Source organism: Sander vitreus, chromosome 15, assembly GCF_031162955.1.
Source record: "Sander vitreus isolate 19-12246 chromosome 15, sanVit1, whole genome shotgun sequence".
Classification (NCBI taxonomy): domain Eukaryota; kingdom Metazoa; phylum Chordata; class Actinopteri; order Perciformes; family Percidae; genus Sander; species Sander vitreus.
In genome coordinates this window covers 570001-594412 of record NC_135869.1, presented here as the reverse complement: position 1 = coordinate 594412, position 24412 = coordinate 570001, and the positions used below count along the sequence as shown (strand labels likewise).

The following is a 24412-nucleotide window of genomic DNA, read 5'->3' as shown; positions in this document are numbered from 1 at the left end:
AAGCCTCTCTGTTTCCTTTTCTTTTCAAACGGGACATGAACCCCGGTGTTCTGGGTGAAAGTCCAGTGTTTGTTTGACCCATTCCCCCCCCTTCCAACCTGCCTCCTTACCAGGACATTTAGCACAGTCACTACACGATGTGAGCCGCGCATGTGCAGAACGGCCGCCATCTTTGACAGCTAGCGCTGGCAACACCACTTCGACAAACCACACAGTTACGAAACGCGATAAGGGCCCATATATAGGCCTATATCCATATTATTTTACTTTTATTATTTATGGGTTGTTGGTAGTTGTGTTTAGCTGGACAGAGCTCCGCGACGCCGGCTAGAGTCATTTCAGCGGCAGTTGGTAGTTGGTTGGTAGTCACCAAAATGTGACTGTGAGACGGCTACAGGCACCGCCAGGTGACGGTCCTCTCAGGGACTGTTGCTGTTGAGTTTAGCCAGAAAAAGTCAGCATTCGGCCATGACAGTTAAGTTTAGTCAAAAGATTTTGGAACACTTTTCCTGTGCGAAAGTATTTTGAACGTATTTGAACGTAATTGAACAAACGACCTCTGAGAGCGTTTTTCCGGGGAGGAAAGTCCCTAAAGAACAGCTAAGGCCCTATCCTGCGCTGGGGTACCTGAAGTCATAAAACACTTTGCATGTTAACATGCTAAACTAAGATTAGGAAGAGTTGAATGGGCAAACATTGAGAGCAGGAAGAAGGATCAGTAACAGCAGCAGCTGTGTTCAGGGTTCTGTGGTCCAAATGCATCGCAATGCAAGACGGGTTAAAGTGTCGAGTGTATGCGTATGTGAGGGGAGGTTTGTTTTAATTTCAGCTGATAGGGTCCCTGCGTTCGCCCCCCACTCAGGACTTTAGACTGGACCTGGTCCCCCCCCCCCCCCTCGGACGAAAGCTTTCCATCCCTGATTAGGAAAGGTTTATATTTAGGGTCAAATTCGGGGGAAGGGTGAAGGTTGGAGCTTCAGATTAAAGACATATAGAGGTGTGTTTGCATGACTGTAGCTGTATGTGTCTGTATGTGTGTCTCTGTGTGTGTGTGTGTGTGTGTGTGTGTGTGTCAGTTGTTATATAACAGGTGCAGGGTGAAACCCCCGTTCACATAATACATTACAGTAGAGGGCCAAGAAGTATTGAAATTCTTCAAAGTAAAAATACTCCACCACAAGTCCTGCATTCAGTGTTAAAGTCCTCCTGCACTCAAAATGTGTTATGTCCCCTAAAATGTCTGACAATGACTGTACTGACGTGTATCTGTGCAACGTTTGACACCACAGGTGTTTTCACATCCCCATCTTGTCTGTGCACTTCTGTGAAATCTGAGATCCAAACGATTCCCGGCCGGGCTGTTTGATTTCGTACGTCACCAATCCGTAAACCCACGGTGGCGATTCGGACCAAAAACTAAACCAAATTCAAAGTATTAAACATAAAAATGCAGTTGTAGTGTGCTTGTTATTTTGATATTTTCATTCTTTAAGAGTCACCAGAATGCAGGAAGCAAAGTATCTGAAAGTATCTCACTTTTTGTTGAGTGGGAAGATTTTCAGATCCCAGCTTTGGTTTGGAAAGCCTCCCACCTCCCCCCACTGTCTTTGTCCCTTTTGTTGACGTTTTGTCACTTCTTCGACATTTTAGCCACTTTTGCCAAAGTTTTTGACACTTACTTCCAGTGTTTTTGTCATTTTTTTCATAGTTTTTGTCATTTTTTACGCTTTTTAAAAAAATATTTTGGGCATTTCTGCCTTTATTGGACAGGAAAGCAGAGAGATATGAAAGAGGGGGGGGAGACATGCAGGAAAACCGTCACAGGTCGGCTTCGAATCCTGGACCTTCTATGTCGAGGAACAAGCCTCTGCATATGCGCGCCCACTCTACCAACTGATACTTTCTGATATAAAAAAAACTTGGAAACGGGTCAAATTTGACCCCAGGACAACATGAGGGTTAAATCTGTTTTCTGCGACATGGCAACAGACCAATGCAGCACAGAAGTGACCACCTGATATCTTAAGTGACGGAGTGAAATGCTCCGCTCCGTCCAGCTGGTCCCAACCCTCGGGGTCATGTTGTGTGTTGGCTCAGACTTGGTCCTGTCAGCACGGCCATAGTCTCAACTCTTTTACCTGCTGCTTCACTCTGATATCAGGTGTTCACATCTCTCCTGTATCAGTCTACGTTACAGACCGTATCTAAAGAGTCTCTCGCCAAATCTAGGCTGGTATAATAATACATTTTCTTAAAACCACAACCTTTTTCCTAAACTTAACGAGTTATTTTGGTGCCTAAACATAACTGTCGTCTGCGTAGCTGTGTACCTTTTAGCAACAACCCGTTTTTTTTTATAGCATCAAATAACTAAACTGGTCAGAAACACTCAACATTTTTGCACATCCTGCACTAATCCATACAGCCTTTTTTTTCTTAATGCTAAATAGTTATATGTATGTGTTATTTGTTTCTGTATTTATTGTTTAAATATGTTTTTATGTATGCACTATCAACCAAGACACATTCCTAGTAAGTGCTACTTACCCGGCAACAAATCTGTTTCTGATTCTGAACATGAACCCTCGGACAAACATCGAGTGATCACAGCTACCTAAACTGACAGAAAATATCTTTGGGAATCATTCATTTGATTTGATTTGATTTTTTTAGGTTGGGCAATCCAGATGTTTTAGCTTCACTTACAGTCTATGCATCAACCGCTGGTCTGTTCGTGTGCCTGACAAGCCATGTTTCCATCCGTACATGTTTGTGTGTTCGATCTCCGCGGATTTTCTCTTAATCGGTAAAACGACTTATGCGATAAACGCGGATGGAAACGTTATTTGCCGAATAAATAATGAATTGCGATCACGTTTTAAAGGTGCCGTAGGTAGGATTGTGAAGAGCCAGGACTTAAAAATTTGAACATCGACAATTTCTCAGTCCCTCCCCCCACAAGGGAGAATGAATGCGTGTGCCTGAGCAGTGATTGACACGCAGTTAGACACCCCCCCCCTCCCCTGGCCCTGATTGGTGCATCTGAACAGGGAGCGGTGGATTTTTGCAAATCCCACTCCAGGCTGTAGGTGGTGCCAGAGGAGCTGGATTTTTTTTAAATGACCAGCTTCATGTAGTTCTACTGGAACATAGGGTCAGTTTCAGCAGATATGACAGAAAGTTAGTTTTATAAGTCTTACCTACTACACCTTAAGTCAAAACTTTGTTCCCAAATGTTAGCTTGAGTGTGGTGCAATCCAGTGACCCAGATTCAGTCACACACACACACACACACACACACACACACACACACACACATACACACATATCTGTGTGTGTCCCCCCCCCCCCCACACACTGTACTGCCTTTAAATAGAGCTTCGCTCCGGCTGTTCGACCTCGGTGATCATTTCCCCGCAGCCCGTCTTCACAAGTTCTCCTCAACTCGAAACCAAGGTAGTTATATCTACAGACACACACACACACACACACACACACACACACACATACATACATACACAGTTTTTTTTAATGTTTATTTCACTTTGAACTTTATTCCCTGGCTATAAAATCACTCAAAACGATTTTAAAACCTTACAACGTCTTCTCCAAGCTGCTTTCTGGTCCTGTGTACTGAACAGTTTCTGTTGTGGGGCTGCACGATATGCAATAACGATATTACCTGCGATACATAAAACAAATATTAAAATGTTCTGAGTTCTGCTGCTTTCAGTATTCTGATAAAATACAACAAACACATTTTCACAGTTTTGTGTGAAACCTGATGTGACCTTAAACCTTGCGAACACAGAACCTCGAGAGCCCAAAGCGCTTCCATGTTATATGAAGAAAACTTCTTGAACTATTGGACACATGTTCAGCTTTTTATTGAAATGCTGCAAACACAGAAAACAACCCAACCGAGTAAAAACGTTTCTATCTTCCAGTGTTGCTTTTAAAATGAGATCAAATCTTATTTGAGTTGTAACTTTCTTCTTGTATGATTCAGATGCTCAATGGTGTTTTAAGCCCCCAGCGTCTCCTTCCAGGCAGCGCTGCGACCGTTGACTTCAAGGCACCTAACCCTAACCTTAACCCTGACCCTGACCCTAACCCTAACCATAACCATAACCATAACCATAACCATTGCCCAATCTTAATACCTTCCAGGCAGCGCTGCCTGGAAGGAGACGTTGGGGGCTTAAAACACTGATAAATGATTTGCTCGGATGTTGTTGCAGGCACTTAGCATTAGCCTCACTAGCCTCCAAATTCAAATTCAACTGACAATTAACAACTTAGCATTCTGTTCAATTTGTTTCCAGTTCTAAAATGGATTGTTCTTTTCTTTTAATACTGTAAGTACATTTTCCTGATGATACTTACAGCCTTTTACTGAAGGAACATTCTCACTGCAGGACTTTAACTTGTAACAGAGTATGGTAGGAGTACTTTTACTGCAGTAAAGGATCTGAATCGTTCTTCCACGGCTTTTGTTCTTTCTTTGCAGAGATACAACTGTTAAACACGGGACAGAACAAAAGGGGGGGGGGGTAGATGCACAACTCGGTTTGATAAATCAGCAGAACATAACCTCGATACGTGACCCCGAATCCTAATTATACTCTCTGGAGTTTTCAGAGTCTTCTCTGATTTTTTTCTTCTCTCAGCCTGAAGTCATGCCAGATGCAGCATCCCCCCCCCCCCACGCCCCCGACCCGCAGATACCAGCCGTCGGTAAAATTAGCCATCAGACCAACAAAACTTTGTCCCACGCCAGGAGCCGGTGTCATCTTTCAGAGCTACGTTTTGCGCGCCGAGAGGGAAGAAAACGCCGTCCAAAAGCTCTGCAGGCGGCTTTAGTTTCACATGCAGAAGCAGAAGTTTCTCTAATGAGTCATTTAATATCACGGAAACACTTTGATGGAGGAAAGATACCAAGCGTTAGTTACCATCACTACTGTTAAACATTTCATATAAGAAAATAAATAGAGGGACAATCTGGTTTTTATTTTAGGATAGTATAACCCTCCTGTTGTCTTCGGGTCAAATTGGACCCATTTTCAAAATGTTTCTATATCAGAAATTTGGGTCTCTTTCAACCAAATTGCCAAAAATGAACGTGGATTTAACGCTCTTCTCAAGTAAAATGAAGGATCAGTACACTACTTTCATTGCGTTTTGGGTGTTATTCAATTTGATAGCATATTTATGCTTTTTCAAACTCAAAAATTAGGTTTAGTGTCCATGAATTCCAAGAATAAGCGTATGAGTTGGTAGTAGGGGTAAAAGCATCAAACGTAAAAGTTCTTTTAAAAAACCCAGAAAAAATGACAAAAAAACCCATCAAAAACATCGCCAAAGGTGACAAAAACTTGTTAAAAAAAAGCGTTTTTTAAAAAAAAAAATTTAATTGACAAAAACACACACACAAAAAAAAGTGACAAAAAAATTTGAATAAAATCGACAAAAACGCCGAGAAAAAGAACAACAAAATGTTGTTAGGAGATGAGATATTAAAAATACCACATCCTAAAATAAGTTAAAGGGCAGTCTGGTTTCACTGTGACTCATATCTCTATTATCTGTGTTGTGCTCTTTGTGTGTTTTTGCAGCCGTCTCTCAGTCGACATGGAGCGTACTTTCATCGCCGTGAAGCCCGATGGCGTCCAGAGAGGACTCATTGGAGAGATCATCAAGCGCTTCGAGACCCGAGGCTTCAGGCTGGTGGCGTCCAAGTTCATGAAGGTAACCGTGACCACGGGTTTTAGTTCGGAAACTCCGAAACAAATCAATGATCTATAATCCACAGACACACGTAGACAGACACACACACACACACACACACAAATGGACACACATACAGAGACGTACACAGACACGCACACACAGGATGACAGCTGCTGAATGAAACAGCGTTTCACACTTCATCACTGTCACACACTCAGTGTAGTTATTCACAGCTGTCATCCGTGCGTGTGTGTGTGTGTGTGTGTGTGTGTGTGTGTGTGTGTGTGTGTGTGTGTGTGAGAATCCCTCAGTGTCCTCCACTGTCTGTGTGGAATGATAATCGACATGCATGAGGATGAACTCAAACTGAGGTCCAGAGTTCAGATGAAGAAACCAGGTTTCAACTTCAAAAAAAGAAATGAGAGTTAAGAACAGAAACAACGAGAAAAAGTCATTCAAGAAGGCAGATTGTTTTATTAAATTGTGGTCAGATATAGATATTTTGTGGGAAGAAAACCATCCAAGACAAAAGTTCTTTCTGCTCCATTAACCCAAAAGTATTATACAAATAACTCCAACACTGGGTCCATTTATGAGCCAGTGATTTGAGTGTGTATGAATGTGAGAATATACATTTTTTCATTCATATTAACTGGACCTTGAGTTAAGAATTTGTTGATAAAAAAAAACACTATTTCTATTTCTAACAATGAACCTTGAAACTCCGGGTCTTTATGAGTTTTTGATGTTTTTAAATGTTGTAAAATGATGCGAAACCATCTGAAAACAATACGAGATGTGCTATTGTTTAGCACGAATGATCAGAAAATGGGAGGACTCAAGCTAAGTACAAGTACCTCAGAATCGTACATGTTTGAATATTTTCTATATTGTGTTTTCAGGCCTCTGAGGATTTCATGAAGACCCACTACCTGGACCTGAAGGACATGCCTTTCTATGCTGGACTCTGCAAATACATGTCCTCCGGACCCGTCTTTGCCATGGTAACGCACACACACACACACACACACACACACACACACACACACACACACACACACACACACACACAGGCAAAAACATTCCTGCAGGGACACATACGTACACGCATGCATGCACACCCACTTCAGCTGTAATAAGCAGGCTGCCTTTCTGAAAGAGGACGGCAGCGATGAACGCGTGAACGCACGCACGCACACACACACACACACAGACAGACACGCATGCACGCACGCGAACGTACAGACAAACACACACACACACACACACACACACACACACACACACACACAGTCATCCTGCAAATCTCCGGCCCTCTGTCACTCAGATATCTTTCTCTTTTTATCTCTCTCTCTTCACACCCTCTGTGTTTTCACGGTCTCTCTCTCTCTCTCTCTCTCTCTCTCTCTCTCTCTCTGTCTCTCTCTCTCTCTCTCTGTCTCTCTCTCTCTCTCTCTCTCTGTCTCTCTCTCTCTGTCTCTGTCTCTCTCTCTCTCTCCTTTTATGGAGCGGACGCCTGACCGGCTTCAACACCCTCGGCAGGTGTTATCACACTGAGCGCTCAGGACCGCTAACAAGACGCTCATATGATAAAAACTGCTCCAGCTCACAGGCCCTGTTCAGACCTGGCATTAACGTTAACATTAACGTTAACATTAACGTTAACATTAACGTTAACATGGCATTTGGTTTATTAAACGTGCTGTAGGTAGGATTGTGAAGATCCAGGACTTGAATTTGAACATCGACAACTTCTCAGTCCCTCCCCCCCTTTCCGCTAAAGCCCAAAACGGTCTCCTAAGTCCCTCCCCCCACAAGGGAGAAGGAATGCGTGTGCATGAGCAGTGATTGACAAGCAGTTAGACTTTTTTTATAAATGACCTGCTTCATATAGTACTACTGGAACATAGGGTCAGTTTCAGCAAATATGACAGAAAGTTGATATCTATAATAAAGCCGATATACAGTATTGTGCAGCCCTGATTGTCGCCATGCATGCTGACGGTTCCCCGGTGTGTTGGTGTGTTTCAGGTGTGGGAGGGTCAGAACATTGTGAAGCTGGTTAGGATGATGCTGGGCGAGACCAACCCCGCTGATTCCAAGCCTGGCAGCATCCGTGGAGACCTGTGCATCAACATCGGCAGGTCAGTACGCGCCGAAAACACGAGAGGACACACACCTGTCAGACTGTCGGCCAAACTCTCGGGTTTAGGAAGAACATACTGGGCATTTTTACAAATATCATTTGTTAGCAATAATAATTTCTGGTGGTTAACATCTTGAACCAAAACTGTAAGGTAGAATTAAGGTTCTTATTTTTTGTTTTTTAAAAAAAAGATAGTAATGCAAAATTTATGACTTTTCGTCACACGATATGACTTTTCGACATACTATATTTTGACTTTTTTCGACATGCTATACTATATATACTATGGTATAGTTACCTGACACTGTCCATGTTCCCACTGACCTTCCTTCTCTGTTGTCTCAGGAACATCATCCACGGCAGCGACACCCTGGAGAACGCCAAGCGTGAGGTCAGCCTGTGGTTCAAGGCCGAGGAGTTCGTTGAGTACACACCCTGCACCCAGCCCTTCCTGTATGAGTAAACTACAACTGCTGGACCCCCAGACCCCCCCCCCCAACCCCGGTCACACCTGTACTCCCTGCAGTTCTTCCTCTGACTTGGTTTACACTCATCAATTCATAACATGTTCCACTTGTCAATAAAGTTTCATGTTAACGACAAAGTTTGTTGTGGTGTTTTTTTATATTTGGGTATTATCTAAAGCCAAAAGTCTAAAGCCAAGCTAGCAGCTTGTTGAGGCTGTACACAGCCTAATTATGACTTGTTGTCATAGTATGGAATAAAAAAGAGTCACAAAAAGTCTAGTATGTAGAAAAAGGTCATAGTATAGTATGTCGAAAAAAGTCATAAAAAAGTCATAGTATAGCATTTCAAAATGAGTCATGAAAAGTCACAGCAGAGTATATCGAAAAACGTCACAGTATAGTATGTTGAGAAAAAGTCATAAAATAGCATGTTGAAAAAAGTCATAGTATAGCATGTCAAAACCAGCCATAAAAAGTAGGGCTGTCAATCGATTAAAAAATGGAATCTAATTAAATACATACTCTGTGATTAATTAATCGAAATGAATCGCATACATAATTAACGGTGCCTGAACCGATACTTTTTAAGAAAGTAAAAAAAGAAAAGAAAAAAAAGGGTACTAAACAACAGTTGGTGACATTAAAGAACGTCTTGTTTATTGCTAAGGCCATATGGTCAAAATGAAATGATTTAATAATAATGTATAACAATAACAAATTTCACTAGTAAATTGCTGTTGAACCATCAGATGGTAAAGGACATTTACAATAACTTCAAAATGCACCACGAGGCTGTAGTTTACCAGTTTCAATGAACGCACCGTCTGTGTTGTTTCTCCGACCAGCTGCAGATTGTTACATCCCGGTGTTGAATCCTCTACAGTAAAACACAGTCACACTTTACACCGTTTAGCGTTAGCTGTCAGCATTTAACCCTGTTTAATCCAGCTACTAGCTAGCAGTAGGCTAACGTTAGCGGCTGTCGAGTATAGTGTTAACTAGCTAGGGGTAGGCTAACGTTAGCTGCTGTCGAGTATAGTGTTAACTAGCTAGCGGTAGGCTAACGTTAGCTGCTGTCCAGTATAGTGTTAACTAGCTAGCGGTAGGCTAACGTTAGCTGCTGTCCAGTATAGTGTTAACTAGCTAGCGGTAGGCTAACGTTAGCTGCTGTCCAGTATAGTGGTAACTAGCTAGCGGTAGGCTAACATTAGCTGCTGTCGAGTATAGTGTTAACTAGCTAGCGGTAGGCTAACGTTAGCTGCTGTCCAGTATAGTGTTAACTAGCTAGCGGTAGGCTAACGTTAGCTGCTGTTGAGTATAGTGTTAACTAGCGTCATGTGCAGCGGTGTTTGTGGTTCAGAGCATCAGAGAGAAGAGCAGACATATCAGTGGCACCAGATTTCGGTAGCCAGGGTTGGCAGGAAGAAGATTTTTACAAGTAAATGTTCCAGTTAATGATCCAGGCAGAACATTCTCATCTCCCTCCTTCATTTTACAGTCCAATGGTGCTAGAACGGCTCCGGGTCAAACGTCAAAATGGAATGGATTAATCTGCATTATTTTTTTTAACGCGTTAATTAATCGAAATTAACGCGTTATTTTGACAGCCCTAATAAAAAGTCATAGCAGAGTATGTCGAAAGAAAGTCAGAAAAAAGTTATTGTTTAGTATGTTGAAAAATAGTCATAGTATAGCATGTCGAAAAAAAGTCATAGCATAGTATGTCAAAAAAAAGTAATAAAAAAGTCATAGTATAGCATGTCGAAAAAAAGTCATAGTATAGTATGTCAAAACAAGTAATAAGTCATAGTATAGTATGTTGAAAAAAGTCATAAAACGTAATAATTCAATTCAATTTTATTTATAGTATGAAATCATAACAAGAGTTATCTCAAGACACTTTACAGATAGAGTAGGTCTAGACCACACTCTATAATTTACAAAGACCTAACAATTCCAATAATTCCCCCAAGAGCAAGCATTTAGTGCAACAGTGGCGAGGAAAAACTCCCTTTTAGGGAGAAACCTCGGTGATGAGAAAAACTTCTTTTAGGGAGAAACCTCAGAAAGACCTAGGCTAGGTGGTGTCTGACGGTGCCGGTTGGGGGTGTGATGAACAGTGGCAATAATAGTCACAATAAAGATAATGGAACAATGACCAGAAATAGAAGTTGTAGTAGTTCATGGCGTAGCAGGGCACTGCAGAGCATAGCAGGACGTAGCAGGGCACTGCAGAGCGTAGCAGGGCGTTACAGGACGTAGCAGGGCACAGCAGAGCATAGCAGGACGTAGCAGGGCACTGCAGAGCGTAGCAGGGTGTAACAGGGCATAGCAGGGCACGGAGGAGGACCACCAGGACAACTGCAACCATGATTTTGGTGCCACCCTAAGCCAAGGAAACATGCTGGGCGAAAAAAACATAAGGACTCCGGGGAAGAAGCTCTCCAGAGCTAAAAATAAATAATATAATAAAAATAATAATAGTATAGTATGTCGAAAAAAGTCATAAAACGTTATGAAAAAAGTCATAAAATATAATAGTATAGTATGTCGAAATAAGTCATAAGTCATAGTATAGTATGGGGAAAAAGTCATAAAAAAGTTATAGTATAGTATGTAAAAAACAAAAGTCATAAAAACGCCATTGTATAGCATGTTGAAAAAAAAAAAAAATAAAGTCATAGAATCAGAAAAGGCTTTATTGCCACAATATTTACACTCATGTGAAATCTGCCTTGGTAAAGATGCATACATAAACAAACAAACATATTAAACATTAATATGAAATAAATATTAAATACAGAGGGGGTTAAGAGTCAGTGTCAGTGGGGTACGGAGCCTTGTTAGTGAGGCTGACTGTAAAGGGGAAGAAACTGTTTTTGTGGCGTGTGGTTTTGGTCCTGATGGGCTACAGCCTCCTGCCAGAGGGGAGGGTTTCAAACAGTTTGTGTCCGGGATGAGAGAAATCGGCTACAATCGTTCCCCCCCCCCCAGCGTCCTGGAGGCGTACAGGTCCTGGAGAAACAGCAGATTGAAGCCAATCCCCTTCTTAGCAGAGCAGTGGATACGCTGCAGTATGCCCTTGTTGTTAGCAGAGGCAGCAGCGTACCAGATGGTGATGGAGCAGGTGAGGATGGACTCAATGATGACAGTGTAGAAGTCCAAAGTATAGTTTCCGAGCAGCATGTCGAAAACGTCATGAAAAAGTCATAGGACAGTGTGTCCAAAAAAAGTCATTACGTCATAGTATATAGCATGTCGTAAAAAGTCATAGTATAGTAAATCGAAAAAGTCATAGTATAGTATGTCGAAAAAGTCATAGTATAGTATGTTGAAAAAGTCATAGTATAGTATGTTGAAAAAGTCATATTATGTCATGCGTATTATGTCATTATGTAATGTCCTGAACTTACCAAACTTACTAGCTGTTTTATTATTTGCCTTTACTCACTTAGTCATTGTATCCACATTACTGTTCTCATTGTGTTAATATTTTGTGAAAGCTCCGATAGTCAAACCTACAATATCGCCGCAAAATCGCCTTCGACATCTAGAGCTGTACCAATTCCAAATTGTTCTTTACAATTAATTGTCTCAGAAATAATTGTGATTAACAATAGATTTGTCTCTTTCAGACAAATTTAAAAAAATTTTTTTTTACTTTTTCAAAAAAAGTTTTGAATGAATCCCAGGAAACTGGTATTTTGGTCATATTGCTGTAATGTGACCCAGATAATGTGATGACACAAATAGACAGCCTAGGAAGTAAATAACATTGGGCCTCATTTACCAATATCTTCCTAAGTTTTCTCTTAAATATGATCCTAAGAAAGTCCCTAAGAAAAGTCTACGTCGGATTCATGACGTGTTCTTAAACAACAGAATTGTTTGCACCCGTGTTCTTAGGATTGATGAATCCCAAGTCTTCGTAATTGAAAGCGCGTGCCAGTTGTTCCTAATTAGCATAAGAAAACGCCCCGCAAATTCCCATTAACACTTCCTGTGCACCTCCTGCAAATGACTTGTACATTGCAGTGGTGGAGGAAGTACTGAATCTCAGTACTTAATAGTACAAATAACCAGAGACATATTTACTTTAGTAAAAGTAGAAGATGTCCACTACCACAAACAAGGCCTGGCTTTTGAAGTCCCTATCCTCCATCCATCCATCCATCTTCGTCCGCTTATCCGGGGTCGGTTCGCGGGGGTAGCAGCTCCAGCAGGGGACCCCAAACTTCCCTTTCCTGAGCCACATTAACCAGCTCCGACTGGGGGATCCCGAGGCGTTCCCAGGCCAGGTTGGAGATATAATCCCTCCACCTAGTCCTGGGTCTTCCCCGAGGCCTCCTCCCAGCTGGACGTGCCTGGAACAGGGAGGCGCCCAGGGGGCATCCTTACCAGATGCCCGAACCACCTCAACTGGCTCCTTTCGACGCGAAGAAGCAGCGGCTCTACTCCGAGCTCCTCACGGATAACTGAGCTTCTCACCCTATCTCTAAGGGAGACGCCAGCTACCCTCCTGAGGAAACCCATTTCGGCCGCTTGTACCCTGGATCTTGTTCTTTTGGTCATGACCCAGCCTTCATGACCATAGGTGAGGGTAGGAACAAAAACTGACCGGTAGATTGAGAGCTTTGCCTTCTGGCTCAGCTCTCTTTTCGTCACAACGGTGCGATAAATTGAATGTAATACCGCACCCGCTGTGCCGATTCTCCGACCAATCTCCCGCTCCATTGTCCCCTCACTCGCGAACAAGACCCCAAGGTATTTAAACTCCCTCACTTGGGGTAAGGACCAGGGCAAGAAGTTAACTTTTTTGACCACCAGCCACTGCCACTGTGGCAGGTGGATTTAAAAATCCACCTGTCCATCTGTCCTCACCCTCAATCAAAGACTTTGACCCTAGCCCAGCAGTTGAGATGTGGCATGCAAGCAGCATATGGTCAAGGAGACCAGACCTCATGGAAGATGCAGCTGCATCAGAGGTGGAGGAAGAGGAGTGCAGCTGCTCCTTTTTTGTGGACTCAGAATCAGATTAGCAGCAGTCAGAGAGCCTGACAAATTCTAAAGTTGTTCTTTAAAAATAGAAAACCAAACTGCTCTCTGGCATTATAAAAAAAAATGTACATAAAGTTGCTTTGAGATGCTAACCTGCACTGTTTTCTGGATCAGGCCATTGTTGGAAGCTCAGGATTCCAGACCCCACATCCCCAAATCTGTTGTCCATGCTGTCGGACAACTTGTCCAGAAGTTTGTCTTTGTTTTCCATCATATGTCTCTATGTCTCAGGTTAACACCCTGGTAGATGTTGGAATCCAACACCTTCCTCAGCATCGGTCCAGGTCTGTAGTCAAAAAATAAGTTTTAGATTACTTTTTTCAAAAGCATTTGCACATCAAGACTTTACAGTCCTAATCATTACAATACAATCACAATGAGTGGTTCAGTGGATACATACTGTGGGTAAAGAGCATTTTGCCTTTTCATCAGAATAAATGCATTTAATACATGTGCTTCAAGAGTCATGGTTAGAGGGAGGTCACATATTAGGAGGAAAAATTGGACTAGGTCTTAGAAATGGGAGAAACCTTAAGCTGAAGCAAAGATTTTTTAACTATAAACAGTAATCAATCTATGTACCTGTATTTGTATTTGAGGATCACAGCCTGGGTGGAGGTCAGACAACTGTGGACGTCAGCTACTGTTAAACATGACTGCTGCAATTTCACTGACAGGTTGCTAAGATGAGTCAACGTATCATGCAGGAAGCTGCTGAACTTAAGTGCATCTCCATCGGTCACCAACTTGGAGAACCCTCGTGCCTTGCTCTGTTGAGCAGCATTTACCCCTACATCGTCTGGTGATTGCATCTTTAGAACACAAGAACAAAATGAATTAGACTGGAAATTGAAGAACTGCATTTGACATGTTAAATCAAAATGTTGACAAAGATAAATAATATACAACAATACCTATCAGCTACTACTTACCTGTTCAAGGTTCTGGACAATCCCCTTAAACCCCCTTAGGAAATGGTCCAAGGCCCTCAATAGGTGAGAGAACCACCTTGTACCTCCTACTCTGGTGGGCATCAAGGGTTTTATCCCTAGCACTGAGAAACTGTCCTTTAATTTGGCTCTGTTCAGTGGGCTCCTGTGATAGAAGGTGAACAGGCCAGTCAAGAGGTCCTCAACTTTCCTACACAGACTGTTGGTCTTCATTACATCTTTAAATGCCAACTCAAGGTGGTGTGCCATACAGTGGACTCCTAAAATGTACGTCCTTTCCCCACGAAGCCTGCTGACAACTCCTGTCTTGGATCCTGTCATAACAGCCGCTCCATCCGTCCCACAAGCAACTAGCTTCTCCTTCCATTCCTCCTCACCACCACTGACTGCAGACATCTGGGAGCATATTGCATCTGTTATGTGTGCTGCATCTGCCCTTTTCAATGCCTGGATCCCCACAAACTGCACCTTGACTTGTCCTGCTCTGCTCATTTTAGTGTACACCAACTCTTCTTCCATTGCACTGCTGTCTGTGGATCCATCTGCCATTATGGAGATGAACTTTACCTTCCTCCTTTCAACCTCCGCTATGTAGTGCATGAAGATTGGGGCCTGGTTTGTATTTCTGTACGTCTTCCCTACAGCTAACCCTTTCTGTTCATCCACCTTACAGACACAATGACAATTCACAGTTAGCTTGATAACACATGCATGCACGCACGTACGTACACACACACACACACACACACACACACACACACACACACACACACAGCTAACTCAACACATATAGACCTACCGCAACTCGTATGTAAACAAATCACACGCGGCTGTGTTGATGGCTGATTTAGTCACATAGACAGGTCCTGGCAGCTGTTAGTTACAGCGTTCAGGAACCATTAAGCAGAACTAAATTAATATTATTATTACTGGTAAAGTTACCGGGTACTGGACATTTTCTCACAGGTTCCCAACTCCCAACACGCACACGCACCCACACTGTGCAACTGTCATTGTACTGTAGCCTACGTCAGCGTTGCATTATCTCATCCCATCTCACAGATTAGCGTTAATACTTACTTGCACATCCAAACGTAGTCAGAGAAGGGCCTCATCTTCTTTCCGATCGCATGAACGTTCCGAAACAGCAGGCGAATCCTCTCAAACTGCGCTGCTTTCATGGACGTCAGTGCCTTGACCGCAGCGGTCTCCTCCGGAAGCGCAGTCTTTGAGAGTTTACAACTTATCGTGTGTAGGTGGCTTTTTGATACCTCGTGGTCCTTAATTGCTTCTAATTTTAAGTTTTTAGTTCCGATTACAAAAGGATTTGACTTTGCTTTCTCTGAGCCATACACACGACATTCACTGCAGTACATTTGTTCTGTACTGCTGTCATAAATCTCACGAACCTTTGTCCATTGTCACCAATTGTCCACTTTGTAGAAAAATGTCTTCTTTTACTTTTCTTTGACTCATCCTCATCTTTTTGTTGGTTGGTAGTTTCAGCTGGCCTCTTAACCCCAGTAATGTGCCGCCACATTTTATCTAAAATCCAACGAAATGGCGGATTTCGTTGAAACGCAAAAAACAACAGTTGCAAAAAACAACTAATGAAACACTCAATTCTCATTGGCTACAATGTGCAATTGCAAAATTCACCCGCATTTGGCGGGTGGTCGGGTGTTAATTCCATGCCCTGGTAAGGACTTATTCCCTACCTGGAGAAGGCACTCCATCGGTTTCCTGCTGAGAACCATGGCCTCAGATTTAGAGGTGCTGATCCTCATCCCAGCCGCTTCACACTCGGCTGCAAACCAATCCAGTGAGTGTTGAAGGTCACAGGCCGATGATGCCATCAGGACCACATCATCTGCAAAGAGCAGCGATGAAATCCCCAGCCCACCTAACTGCAACCCCTCCCCACCCCGACTACGCCTTGATATCCTGTCCATAAATATTACAAACAGGATTGGTGACAAAGCGCAGCCCTGGCGGAGGCCAACCCTCACCTGAAACGAGTCCGACTTACTGCAGAGAACCCGGACACAGGTCTCACTTTGGTCGTACAGATATTGGATGGCCCTGAGAAGAGATCCCCTCACCCCATACTCCCACAGCACCTCCCACAGTATCTCCCGGGGGACCCGGTCATACGCCTTCTCCAAATCCACGAAACACACGTAGACCGGATGGGCATACTCCCAGGCTCCCTCCAGGATCCTGAAGATCTGGTCCATTGTTCCACGACCAGGACGGAATCCACATTGTGTCAACCAAGACAGCCCCTCCACACCCAGAGCCTTGAGCATTTCTGGACGGATCTCATCAATGCCAGGGGCTTTGCCACTGTGGAGTTGTTTGACTACATCAGTGACTTCCAGCTAGGAAATTGACAACAATCCCCCATCATCCTCCAGCTCTGCCTCTAACATAGAGGGCATATTAGTCGGATTCAGGAGTTCCTCAAAGTGCTCCTTCCACCACCCTATTACCTCCTCAGTTGAGGTCAGTGTCCCATCCTTACTGTATACAGCTTGGATGGTTCACCGCTTCCCCCTCCTGAGGTGGCGAACGGTTTTCCAGAAGCACCTTGGTGCCGACCGAAAGTCCTTCTCCACGTCTTCTCCAAACCCACACCCGCTGCTTTGCCTCTTTCACGGCAGAGGCTGCAGCCCTTCGGTACCCTGCAACTGTCTTCAGAGGGATAACATATCCTGGAAAGACTCCTTCAGTCGGACAGCTTCCCTGACCACTGGCGTCCACCACGGTGTTCGTGGGTTACCGCCACTTGAGGAACCTAAGACCCTAAGACCACAGCTCTTCGCCGCAGCTTTAGCAATGGAAACTTTGAACATTGTCCACTCGGGTTCAATGCCCCCAGCCTCCACAGGGATGCACAAAAAGCTCGGCCGGAGGTGTGAGTTGAAAGTCTGTCGGACAGGGGCCTCCCCCACACGTTCCCAATTTACCCGCACTACCTGTTTGGGCTTACCAGGTCTGTCCAGAGTCTTCCCCCACCCCCTGACCCAACTCACCACCAGATGGTGATCGGTTGACAGCTCTGCCCCTCTCTTGACCCGAGTGTCCAAAACATATGGCCTCAGATCAGATGAAACGATTATAAAATCGATCATTGACCTTTGGCCTAGGGTGCTCTGGTACCAAGTACACTTATGAGCATCCCTATGTTCGAACATGGTGTTCGTTATAGACAATCCATGACTAGCACAGAAGTCCAACAACAAACAACCACTCGGGTTTAGATCAGGGAGGCCGTTCCTCCCAATCACGCCCTCTCCATGTGTTCTCCATCATTGCCCACTTACGCGTTGAAGTCGCCCAGCAGAACTATGGAGTCCCCCACTGGAGCCCCATGCAGGACTCCACTCAAGGTCTCCAAGAAGGCCGAATACTCCGAACTTTTGTTTGGTGCATATGCACAAACAACAGTCAGAGTTCCCCCCCCGCCCCGCACAACCCGCAGGCGTAGGGAGGCGACCCTCTTGTCCACCGGGATAAACTCCAACGTAGCGGTGCTCAGGCTTGTGAGTATCCCCACACCCGCCCGGCGCCTCACACCCTGGGCAACTCCAGAGAAGAAAAGAGTCCAACCCCTATCCAGGAGTATGGTTCCAGAACCAAGACTGTGCGTAGAGGTAAGCCCCACCAGATCTAACCGGTAGCGCTCCACCTCCCGCACCAGTTCCGGCTCCTTCCCCCACAGAGAGGTGACATTCCACGTCCCCCAGCCTCTGCCACCCGGGTCTGGTCCGTCGAGGCCTCTGACCTTCACCGCCACCGGAATAATGCCAAACTTCTACAGTAGTACAAATAGTTTCTTTACTTATAAAACGAGGCATTAGAAAGTTTGTAACTATACCAGAAGTATATTTTAATAACACTTGCCTGATGGAAACTCGCCCGAGATCACACACAGCACAACATCTATTGCCGGAAGAGACTGCTGGTAAAGAAGAATCAAGAAGCGAGTGAACAGCAGAAGCCGCTACTGCAGCGTGAGGCGATAGGACAAGATGCCACACAGTTCTACATATCCTGGCTGCGGTTTAAAAGCAATAGATGTTGTGCTCTGTGCGTGATTTCGCGGTAGCAGCCGAGAGGAGTTTCCATCAGGCAAGTGTTATTTAAATATACTTCTGGTGTAGTTACAAACTTTCTAATGCCTGGTTTTATAAGTACAGAAAGTACAAAAACATATTTGTACTACTGTAGAAGTTTGGTATCATTCCGGGCATTATTAGTGGGGTAATTTACGAGATACAAACGTGGATCCATTAGCGCCTGCACTAAGCTAACCAGCTGATAACACAAACTCGACCAACGTTATAACTCGGCTCGAGGTCAAGGTGCAAAGCAGCCTAGGGTGAAATTACTCCTAACCATCACTTTAAGTACAATAACGAAGAATTTGTACTTTGTTACATTCCACCGCTGCATTTTGGCCATATAAATAGTGCGATCAATCACCAAATAATGGATTTAATCAGTTTAATTGCAGTGTTAGTGTTTCTTTGCATATTTTTTTTTTTTTCAACAAATGATCAGAAATACATTACAGTACAATACTATCATTGTAAACGACTGTATAATTAAATAAAATGCAGTAACCAATTATTTGGAGCAAACTGTCATCACTCAAATGTGCGTAAGAGAGCTCTTGAGTGTTCGTAGATTTTGTTGTTAGCTAAGAACAAATCCAAGATAAGAAAACATTAGTGAATGTCAGAATCTTCGTAAAAAGTGTGTAAGTGGGGTTTAAGAACACATTTCTTCGTAAGAACGGTTGGTGAATAAGGCCCAATGTATTGTTTTCTTAAATGAACATGAAATTGACTATTACCATCGGCAGTTGTACCCCATAAGACTAATGTTAGCAATTAATTGCAGTTAAACAAAGAAATGACGAATATGTAAAATAATTGCGATAAAACAATCATGTAATAATTGTTACAGGCCTATCGTCATCGATGTATTTGGTCAAAAATATCGTGATATCTGATTTTCTTCATATCGCCCAGCTCTACCCGTAGCTGCCAGTAGCTCACAATTCCCGCGTGATGTGTGAATCCAGCTGCCGTGCAAGCCAAGAGTAAACCATGAGGTACTGAAACTTCCTACTGAAATAAAACATACAAGTAATAAGAAAAAATTAACGCTAAACGTAAAACACAATAACTTCAAAACAATCATAATTTTCTTATTACTCTTTTATTGCATAAAAAATGTAAAGTGAGTCATCTAAATGTAATAATTTCTTCACAATCATGCTGCCAAAAATTGCACAATGTATTAAAAAAAGCTTCATGAAAGTTAACATTAGTACATAACTACATTTCTTTTGTCATACACTTACAGTATATAGATGTATATCTATATATAGATTTTTTTTTTTTTTTTTAAATATTTGTTTAAACGTTTCGATGTGAGATCAGTAAACGTCGGGTTCACAGCACGAACATGTGGACCAAAATGGACAATTTACAGAAATGAACAGGTTTCCATTAACTTCACCAGTGTGGGACACAAATAGATTTAAATCTCAACTCTTTTTTTATCCAATGACACATCAAAGAAATAAATACAACTTGCAAGGCTGAGCTAACTAGTTTTAGCTTAATGGAAAATTATCTTTTGTGTCTTTTTTGTTGGCTCCGTGTTGCGGGTTTTGAAGGCTACCTGCGATACCTGTGAACACAATTTACAGATCGAGTATGTCTGTACGGCAAGAAAACACAAGACAAAAGCTTGATTATTTGACTTTGGTTACACTTTACTTGAAGGTATCGACATAAGAGTGACATGACACTGTCATGAACGTGTCACAAACATTATAAACAAGTCATAAACGTATGACATAAAGCTTCTTTTAGTAATTGTCATTTGTTTTTTGTCACGACACGTTATGGTTCGGGTTAAGGCTCTGACACACCAACCCGATAATCGGGTGTCGGACAGTCTGGAGAGGTCAGCACCTCGAGTCTGTTCGCTGTGTTCTGTGCCATTGTCCGTCGGAGGGGATGTCGGCCTTCATTTTTTGCCGATTTGACATGTTGAATGGCGGGCAGTCAGACTCAATGACCAATCTGATTGGTGGAGTGCTAGCCCGGAAATAACGAGCGGGATGAGCCTGACGAACGCCTCTCAAAATCTGATGAAAATCTGTTAAACTGACCTTTGTTGATCTGAAATGAAGACAGATTCATCAACTGCACGGCCTATTTCTCGCTTAAAATATTTTCAGAAACACATTTCGGTGAACTGTTTTCGTAAAATACGAGATCGTAATCCCAAAGATCCGCCATTATTGTCGGCTGGAGAAGCCAGACCCACGTGACGCGTTCGTCATTTCCGGTTTTCATTTTTCGGGCGACAACACAGATTAGCGCCACCTGCTGTTATGGAGACGTATTACGTCTCGCACACACGCAGAACGTACGCTCAAGTCGGCGTCGCTTCGGTGGGTTCCAAGGCACTTTTTGGACCTCGGGGAGCCGACTGATCAGTCCTCAGGGCCTTTAGGGTTAGGGTTAGAGTTTGGGTTAGAATTATGGTTCATGTGTCATGTCACTCTTATGAAGATACCTTCAAGTAAAGTGTTACTGAAAAATCTCTTTTCTGTTTTTTGTTGGCTCTGAAGGCTACCTGTTATACCGTGAACACAATTTACAGATCGAGTATGTCTGTAACAGCAAGAAAACACAAGACAAAAGCTTGATTATTTTAGTTCTGTACCAAAGGAAGATCAAATTCAAACAATGTCAACAAACACAGGTCGCCATCAGAACCCAAGAGCCGCCCGCCGCGGTTGCTAATAGTTGTCGTCCGGTTCATGAATTATCTCGTCATGTCAAGTTCAAATTTTCTGCGATCATCAAATTCATTATCTTGTTTTCTTGAACCATCCACAGATTTTTGTTCGTTTGTTTTAATGTCCGATTCTTGGATCTCAAGACATTAAACTCCTGACACCGATTTAATTATCTCAGGCTTCATTTACACCGCTACGTTTTGGTTTTAAGGCAGAGTAGAAGAACTAATCTCTGTTTAAACTAACACGCCCAAACCTCATATCTCATCAACATTCTGGTGTACTGGACATAAACAGGAGGCAGCGTGGAGACTCTGCCCGCTGCTGGTAGTTACCATGGTAACGTTAGTAGCTTTAAGTCTCAGAGAATGAGACGTCGTGACCGATAAGACCCAATCAGGAGTGACGTTGAGTTTGACACTCCTGCTTTAAAACCCAGGAAGTCCTTCTCCCCATTGCTGGCATAAACACATAACATCACAAACTGACGGGGAAGATCGCACGATACAAGGATTTAAATCATCAACTCGTGTCACAGCATCCATGAATCCTTTAAACTCAGTTAACACATCATTTTCACCTTATACAAAATCTGTCGCAAAAACCGCCGCGTCCAAAATACAACTTCTTCTTCTTCTTCACCGGGGTCGCAGACGGTCCGCAGTCAAAATCATTCCATAAAAACTTTATCAAATGTGGATATATATCATCAATAGATAGCACCGTGATACAAATAAGACAGCTGGACATTATTGGAGATTCACGTATGAAAAGACAACAAACACAGACAACGACACACACACACACACACACACACACACACACACACAGAAGTGCGAGAAACAAGTTTGAAATCTAAGAAAACTGACACTAGGTTTGTGTGTAATGCTCAGATTGATGCATGTAGAGTTTAACACACACAGACACACACAAACATAGACAGACACACACAAATACACAAAGACACACACACACACACACACACAGCGAGCCCTATAATATAGAGGCGAAGTCCCGCCCCTTCCTGTGCACCACACGTTATTTTAAAAAAAAATATATGTACGTTATTGAATGGGTTATGATGAGCATTTGTACATTTAATTAGAATAAAAGTTTAGATAAGAATGTGATTACGGTGTTAAGTTTGACACAGATTTAGATTTGTTCCTTAGTGTTTAGTTGTCGAAGCATTCTGAGGCTTAACTACAACGTTATGTTAACGTTAGCTTACCTTTTTTTTTAATAAACGTTAGCCTGTTTATCTGCCTGGGTTCATGTCTACAGTAAAGTACTGTAAATTAAAACAAGAACCGGTAACATTCGCTAACATTTCCAGCTTAGAAATAACAACTGAAGAACTGAAAAATGTGCAAATTCTCAAACAGCTACATCATCTTCCCAAGAGATATCTGACGGTGGATTTTACCGGGTTTTTTCAAAATAAGACTTTTCAATAAAAACGGTAACCTTTGGTGCAGTTGTCCGTTCGTTTTTTTGTTCGACGGTGAACAATTGTAATTGCAGTTTATCCGTTTTCAAAGTTAGTTTTCATTTAGATTGGTTTGATTTTTACAGATGGTGACAAAAAAAAGTCAACGAATATTTTATGTCATCGACGAAACTAACACTACTAATCAGATTAGATTGTCGCTTACCCTGTAGTTGCCCTGTTAGCGCTGTGTTAACTAGCACAGTAGTACAATCACTTTGGCACTGTACTTCAGTCCAAATGTTGAGGTACTTGTACTTTACTTGAGTCTTTTCATGCCAATTTCTACTCTGCTACATTTCAGAGAGAAATATTGTACGTTTTACTCCACTACATATAATCTGACAGCAAAACGTGTTATTTTCTGAGAAAGACGATGCTTACGTAAAGACAAATTTTAATAAAAACAATCTTCAACCAAACTTCACTCACTTTTGGCTGGTTTTAAACTTGCCACCAAAATGTTGCTGAACAACGTAACAATACACAACAAACTGCATCTTATAGATGATTTGGCCGGCTGAATATGACTCTGTAACGACTTTCAGCAACGGCTAAAAGAAGAAGAAAAAAACCCCGAACTGCCGCGGCTTTTGGTTGGACAGTTTTTCGTTTTCGTAGCGTCCAAACCACAGCACTCACACACACATTATCAAAACACACACAGAGTTTTAAAATGACTGCTAATCTCAACATGACATTACACAGCATCCAGTATTATTATTATTATTATTATTATAACATCAAGAGTTCTGACCCTCGAACACACAAAGATGTTGGGGTTGAAAAAAAAATCATCTTACAAAAGTCTTTATCTTGTTTTCTTTTCTTCCCCCAGTTTTTTCTCAGAGGAACCCCAAATTCCCCCAAAAACAATACGGACAAGAACTCAACGTCCTGACTAAATCGCCGAGCTTTCAATACAATCTAAATTTGTGTGCGTGAACGTTTTTGAGCCAATTTCTTGGCCTGACTGGACACGGAGAGAAAGAACAAGAGGTAAAAACTGTAGATGTTTAAGGGTAAGTTTTGTTTTTTTTCCAACCTGGACCCTATTTCACCATGTTTTTGTGTCTAAGTGACTGATGGGAACAACAACAACCTTTGACATTGGTCCAGTTCTGAGGGAGATTGCTGCAGTCGGCAAAACAAGCTACAATGTAAGTTAATGGGGCAATTGCGTACCTTCAAATTGAACCTGCTTATTTTTGCCATTGACAACATTATGGAAAGGATTTCTAAGGAGGTCGACCTTTCTGTTAAAGAGTAAGATCCTTTTTTTAAACATAAATACATCCGCGAAATTACGTTCGCTAAAGCCACCAGACTGCATGTAAATAAACAGTCGTTAAAGCATCGTAAAACACACTTCATTCAAAGTCGACAGAAACAAAATAAAACTATGAAAAGACGTTTTGCGTCGTCTTTCCACTTTTCCAACCATCACAACTCTAGTTCTGGTTGAAATAAACACATAGTTTACCAATATACATGTGAAAATATGTTGGCTCGATTCACGCTAAAAGTACTGATAATTTAAATGGAGTCTGGTGGGTTTGGTGCTAGCGACCTCAGAGCTGTTTCTGGTTAAACAGAAAGGTCTTAAAGAGGTTTTAAAGGTCTATCTCTGAAGGGATCCTTTTTATAATGTTGTCAGACACTATACCAATTTCAAAGACTGTTGTTTCCATCAGTCACTTTGACAGAAAAACATGGGAAAATAAAGTCCGGGTTGAAAAAAAA

At 42.5% G+C, this 24412-nt stretch overlaps 2 protein-coding genes across 3 annotated transcripts in view; one reads left to right on the top strand and one right to left on the bottom strand.

Annotated features, from left to right (window-relative positions):
• Positions 1 to 5599: 5599 nt before the first annotated feature.
• LOC144530400 (nucleoside diphosphate kinase A 2-like) lies at positions 5600 to 8464 on the top strand. The gene is made up of 4 exons (XM_078269965.1): positions 5600 to 5748; positions 6633 to 6734; positions 7762 to 7874; positions 8222 to 8464. The coding sequence occupies exons 1-4, from the start codon at positions 5632 to 5634 to the stop codon at positions 8337 to 8339; spliced, it is 450 nt and encodes a 149-aa protein (XP_078126091.1). The 5' UTR covers positions 5600 to 5631; the 3' UTR covers positions 8340 to 8464.
• Positions 8465 to 23379: 14915 nt separating this feature from the next.
• LOC144530381 (MBT domain-containing protein 1-like) overlaps positions 23380 to 24412 on the bottom strand; it is an 18263-nt gene continuing 17230 nt past the window's right edge. For both annotated transcript variants that reach the window (XM_078269930.1, XM_078269931.1), the window contains exon 18: positions 23380 to 24412. This exon is cut by the window's right edge and continues 294 nt beyond it. The gene's annotated coding sequence lies outside the window, so the exon portion shown is untranslated.